The 6,000-nt window shown below is 44.9% G+C and overlaps 1 protein-coding gene across 1 annotated transcript; it reads left to right on the top strand.

The window, feature by feature from the left end:
- Positions 1-4,093: 4,093 nt before the first annotated feature.
- LOC6034161 (probable RNA-binding protein EIF1AD) lies at positions 4,094-5,071 on the top strand. The gene is made up of 2 exons (XM_038257225.1): positions 4,094-4,258; positions 4,321-5,071. The coding sequence occupies exon 2, from the start codon at positions 4,338-4,340 to the stop codon at positions 4,797-4,799; it is 462 nt and encodes a 153-aa protein (XP_038113153.1). The 5' UTR covers positions 4,094-4,258; positions 4,321-4,337; the 3' UTR covers positions 4,800-5,071.
- The last annotated feature ends 929 nt before the right edge of the window (positions 5,072-6,000 follow it).

Below are 6,000 nucleotides of genomic sequence, written 5' to 3' on the forward strand. Positions count from 1 at the left end.
CAGCATTCACGAAGTGCAAAGAGAGTTTGGCAACGGCAGCCCTACTGTGCTACCCGGACTCTTCCAAGCGGATGGGTCTTATGATCGACGCGTCGGATACCGCGGCGGGGGCGGTGCTGCAACAGTATGTCGACGAAGCCTGGCAGCCGTTGGGATTCTTCTCGCAGAAGTTTTCGCCCTCCCAGAAGAAGTATTCTGTCTTCGGCCGCGAGCTGACGGCGATGCAGCTGGCCGTGAAGTACTTCCGGCACCTCCTCGAAGGCAGAGATTTCACCATCTACACTGATCACCGTCCGCTCACGTACGCGCTCAACTCGAACTCTAACCATCTTCCACACGAGGAACGGTATCTGCAGTATATCTCGAGCTTTACCAAAGATATTCGGCACATCAGTGGCAAGGACAACTCTGCTGCTGATGCCTTATCCAGAGTCGACGCGATTGTAGCTCCTTCAACAGTGGACTTTGAGCTGCTATCACAAGCCCAGCAGGATGACCCGGAACTGCAGAAGCTGTTGGCCGATCGAACTTCGTCGATGAATCTACAGCAGAGGGCGTCTTCACATACAGACAAGTCTTTGTATTGTGACGTCTCCGAAGCCGGACACGCTAGGCCGTATGTTCCAGAGAAGCTGAGACTACAAGTTCTTCGCAGCATTCATGGCCTTTCTCACCCGGGCGTTCGAACGACGAGAAAGATGGTTGCTGAAAGGTACGTGTGGCCATCAATGAACCGGGACGTCGCCCGATTCGTCAAGTCCTGTAACGATTGTCAGCGATCCAAGATTCATCGCCACACATCTGCTGCCCTCAACGAGTTCGATCTCCCCAAGAGCCGCTTTCGCCACGTACACATCGACCTGGTGGGACCACTGCCGATCTCAAATGGAAACCGGTATCTGCTAACCATGATAGACCGGTACAGCCGGTGGCCTGAGGCAGTACCGTTGCCGGACATGCAAGCGGAAACAGTGGCCAAAGCGTTTTGTGGAGGGTGGATTTCTCGTTTTGGCGTTCCGGAAACAATCACGACGGATCAGGGTCGCCAATTCGAATCCGAGTTGTTTCTGGAATTGACGAGACTTCTTGGTGCTCTTCGGATCCGCACTACGGCATACCATCCCGAAGCTAACGGTCTTATCGAACGCTTCCACCGCACGCTGAAGACATCGCTCACCTGCGTCGACCCGAAACATTGGTGCGAGAAGCTTCCGTTGGTCTTACTCGGTTTACGTACCGCGATCAGGGAAGATATCGATTGCTCTGTCGCCGAGATGACTTACGGACAGCCGCTACGGATTCCCGGTGAGTTCTTGGAGCCATCAACGAAGGAGATGTGCCGCTCAGAGTTTGCGAAGCAACTGTGTCGTACCATGCAGCAAGTCAGCCCGATCCAAAACTCGCATCACGCTAAACGATCCGTTTTCGTCCCGAAAGACCTGCGAAGCTGCAAAAGTGTGTTTGTAAGGATCGACGCAGTGAAACGACCTCTCCAGCACCCGTACGAAGGACCCTTCCAGGTTATCGAACGACACGAGAAGTTCATGGATGTCCTGATAAATGGCCAAAAACGAAGGATTACCATCGACCGCATCAAGCCCGCCTACGTCTGCAACCAGGAGTCGGACGAAGATGATGGAAGGACGAAAGTTACGCCATCCGGACACCGCGTTCGGTTCCTGGCGTAACTGGAGGGGACTATGTGGTGCACCGCCGCGCCTTTCTGGCATCACTGCCAACCACAGATGAACTGTCATTCTCAACCACGTTTTCTCTAGAAGTAATAAACATTAGCTGTTAGTTTTCCCTAAGCAAAACACGCGTTTATTCTCGCCTCCGGAACCGTCTTCGAACTCTGGGATCTCGACTCGTTCCCACACCTCCAACTCATCTAATATCAACCCCATCGAGATAAGACGCATCACCGGCCCAACCTCCAACACGGACCTGTTGTTTGTAGCTGTCGCCGCGATTCTGCAACATCATCGGATGGCCTCCGCCAGCCCGATTGGAATGCCCTGCAGCAGGTACAGGATGGCAATGTTGCCCTAGTCGCTCTGCTCGTGTTTGTCCTCTTCATGGACAACGCCATCAACGGTTCCTTTGGCCACAAGCAGCTGCTCTTTCTCAACGGGCCGCTTTCAAACACCCATCGCTGGTTCTGTTTGTTGCTGGTGTTGGTCCCGTAACAATCATTTGCGGGTTTGTTATTCCCGGAATCTTCCGGCCGGCGCTGTCCGTGGCTAGGTTGGGATTGTCGTCCAGGGCCCTCCAGAAGCGTCCCTGCACCACTTCTACTTCGGGGAGCATCTTAGCTTACAACACCTAGCGTAACATAACCTGAAAATTTAGAAAAAAAATATTAACTGCATCAAATAAAATTCCACCAGATCTTGAAGACGAAATTTTAGTATCAATCTAGAAGTATTGAGTAATTGCACTACTTTTTATCGCAGCATTCTGCACGAAAAAAAAGTGGATTGCGGTTGGTTCTGTGACGAGAATGGCAGCGGTTCGACTTGACAGCATTTTCTCCGGCTAGGTCGTTTCCGACACCTACTGTCGTGAATATATTTTTTTTCCTTGCTGGCACACAAATTTACTTACCGTTTCAGGGGAATCATCAAACTCAAACTACATATTTTAAGAAAAAAACACTAAACATTTTTACAAAACTTCCTTACTGTCCGTGCGCAACAACAACATTGAAACAAAAATGGCGTCCCACACGCATTTATTTTTTTCACACGCTCAAAGAATTAGGGTGGGAACCAAGGTTTTTCAAAATGGTGAAAATAAAAAGGTGAGTTCGCGTCAATAAATTAACGAAATATCAATACTTTAACTATCTATATTAATGTGTTAATGATCTATTAACCTATATGTCCGCCCCCTAGAAAAAAATGGTAATTATCATGATTTTTGGAGTTCAACTCGGATAACACTTTTTTTGGTAAAGTGGGTCGAACTGGCAAAATCATGATTTTCGTGATTTGTCGAGTTCGAGCGTGGGGAAATATTTCACCGGTTGAAAGGTTGCCTACTTAAGGGCGTTTTCAGGGGTTTTCTTTGAATTAGTAATTAAACTAATTGCAGTAAATAATTGATAAACAACTAAACGGCATTTTTATTGAATTATTTGATAATAATTACAAAAATATAATGACAGGTTCATATTTTATAAAACAAAGCTTCGTGCAAGATAGTTTGTCACGGTAATCAATGTTGGTTCCTTGGGGAAAATGGTTACGATCTCTCCTGGTTCCAGCAGGCTGCTTCGCGTAGGGTGGTGCAGCGATATCGAGGTCAAGGATTACGTTCCAGGACCAAAATTTACACAGGGCGGCAATGACGTTGTTCACTTTTCTCCAGCTTTTCTACAGCTTCGTGTATTCATCGATCCGGTCAGGCAGGCCTACGTCTCGGAAAACTTGTGCAGCGACTACGTGCTGGTCTCCTTGTCGTCGTAGAACTGCAACTTGCACATAAGCGTGTCGTTGGTCACCGGCCGCCGGGAAGCCCGTGGAGGAGTTGATCGTTGCCGCCGCCGTCTGCCGAGATCGGTGACAATGATAATCGTGTTTTTAACCGTTGTACATAAAAATTGACTAGGTCTTTAGTACCCAATTGGGTCCTAAAATGAAGCATTGATTGCTGATATTATTGTTTACAGCGGTAAAGCTTATTTTTCTGAGTACAATGACCCTGTGTACGACCACAAAGAGTTTAAAATGGATTTTTAAATAAATTTTGAAAAATTAACCTCGCGGTCCTTCTTGACAGAAAAGCTCCTACTTGACAGCGCATTCCAAGGGGACCATAGTTGATCCATCGAAAAAATGTTGTCTTGTAAAAAAAAATTGCATTAAAATGAAAAAAGTGATCAGAAATGGTTTTTAATTGTGTTTTTAACCGTTGTACATAAAATTTGACATAGGGCTTTAGTACCCAATTATCAACAAAAATTGATGTTCGCAATTTGCGTACGTCAGATGTGCTTGTGATATTTGGGAAACCTACTTTACCGATAAATTAAATGAGTTGATCTTTTCCAACGTGTATCGAAAACATCGCAAGAAGGGTGGGCAAAACTAAAAATATCGCATGTATGTGTCAAATGACCGATGTCAACAAAAAGTTCGAAATTTCGCGTGTTTTTGCACTTGGTGCTGGATTTTCCGATAAAAGTTGTTAGATGATTTATATACCCATCAGCGACGATAATCATTTGTTAAAACTAGTAAAAATAAAACCATAGGTAAAAATTTTCATTCTATACTATAGGAATCGTAGTTAAAAGTATTTTTCTTGCATTTCCAGCACTTGCCCAACTCAAAATGTCCCGAGTGACCAAAATCAAGCACGTCCTGAAGGAGCAGGAAGCGGACGAGTTCGACGTGCCAAAGGATAACCAAAGCGTCGTCCGGATCGTGGCCAGCCGGGGCAATAACCTGCACGAGGTGGAATCGGCGGCGGAAGGCGACGAGGAGCGCTTTCTCGTGTCGATGCCGGTCAAGTTCCGGAAAAACGTCTGGATCAAGCGGGGTGACTTTGTGCTGGTGGAACCGATCGAGGAGGGCAACAAGGTCAAGGCGGAAATCTGCCGCATCCTGACGGCCGAGCACATCAAGCTGTTCGAGAAGGAGGGCGTTTGGCCCAAGCGATTCACCCGAAAGCGCGAACTCGAGGACGATCTGGACGCGGACGGGCTGGTGCGCAACACGAACCGGAAGTTTGTCGAGGAGGACGGCGACTCTTCAGATGACGACGATGACGACAGCAGTGAGGAGGAGGATTAAATCTTCTGTTTCAGCGTCTCTTTTCAGCGGGACCACTTTGGATGGTTGCTGGCCGTGTTTGTTAGTACGTTTGAGGATCTTTCGAACTGAAAATCAAACTGAATTTTCTAGCTTTGGTTTAAATATAAGAAGTATATTTTTTTTGCTGGTACACAGAGATCCGGGAACGAGCGCGCGCGTTCCCGAACCGAGCTCTCGTCGTATATTTATGTACAGACAGTCATGTGTGTAACATTTGCGTTTAAGAATAAATAGTTTTAAAAAAGATGCAATTCTTTCACGTGAGTTTGTGTGATTTTTGGCTTATTTCGTCTGCGGGTTAGTTTAGCTTTTCGCGTAACATCAAAGTTCAAACGGTGTTTTATTCTTTTCTTTCTCGAAGCGGAGCCTTTTTTCAGAATAGTGATCTTTTGCTTGTTTACTTGTTTAGTGCACTTGTTTCATTATTCAACTGGTTACTGTTTATTTTTGTTGGTATATTTGTTACTTTTGATTATCCTTTATACTTGTCTAATACATCTAGCGAAAATAGCTTTATTTCGTTAATTCAGCGACCAGAGAGAAAGAGAGCACTTTTTATGGTTTGTGTATTTTGGCTACCTTTTTGCAAGTAAAACCGGATAAAATGTTGTTTTTTGTTACTCCAGAGAAGTTTCATTCTACCAGGCTACGAAGTTTCAACACTACTAAAAATGCATTTCTTTACGATAAAGGCTGTTTTATGGCTTTTCCCGTCTCAAAAGTGGTTGTAACTTGCTGTCTCTGAAAGATCACGAGTTTATTGGTTTGTTCAGAGTAAAAATAATAATAAAAAAAGATGAATTACTATTGTGAAAACGATAGTTCCACGATAAACCATGCTGGCTGACTAAAACTGTAGTACAGTACTTGTTTGGTAACTGGACAGAGAACATGGCCCAGTTACCGAATACTGCTAGCTAATATTGAAATCTTTTAATATGACATCAAATTTCACAAAGACTTAAAAATAAATTTTCATTCGTGTAGAATATTTGTTGCATCCGCTTAATACGGATTTTACAAACGTTATGCGGAGCTTTGAATCTTCGGAAATTCAGATCATCCGAAAAAATAAATCGTTGCCTCTATCACAGTTTTTCATTCTTTTTTAACGATTTTTGCAATTCCGTCGTTTTCAGCACTTGTTCCGAAAAGTAAAAATATTCAACATTGTTTTGAT

The sequence above is a fragment of the Culex quinquefasciatus genome, chromosome 2 (assembly GCF_015732765.1).
Source record: "Culex quinquefasciatus strain JHB chromosome 2, VPISU_Cqui_1.0_pri_paternal, whole genome shotgun sequence".
Taxonomy (NCBI): domain Eukaryota; kingdom Metazoa; phylum Arthropoda; class Insecta; order Diptera; family Culicidae; genus Culex; species Culex quinquefasciatus.

Coding starts and splice junctions, on each gene's coding strand:
- LOC6034161 (XM_038257225.1), top strand. CDS start 4,338: ATGTCCCGAGTGACCAAAATCAAGCACGTCCTGAAGGAGCAGGAAGCG.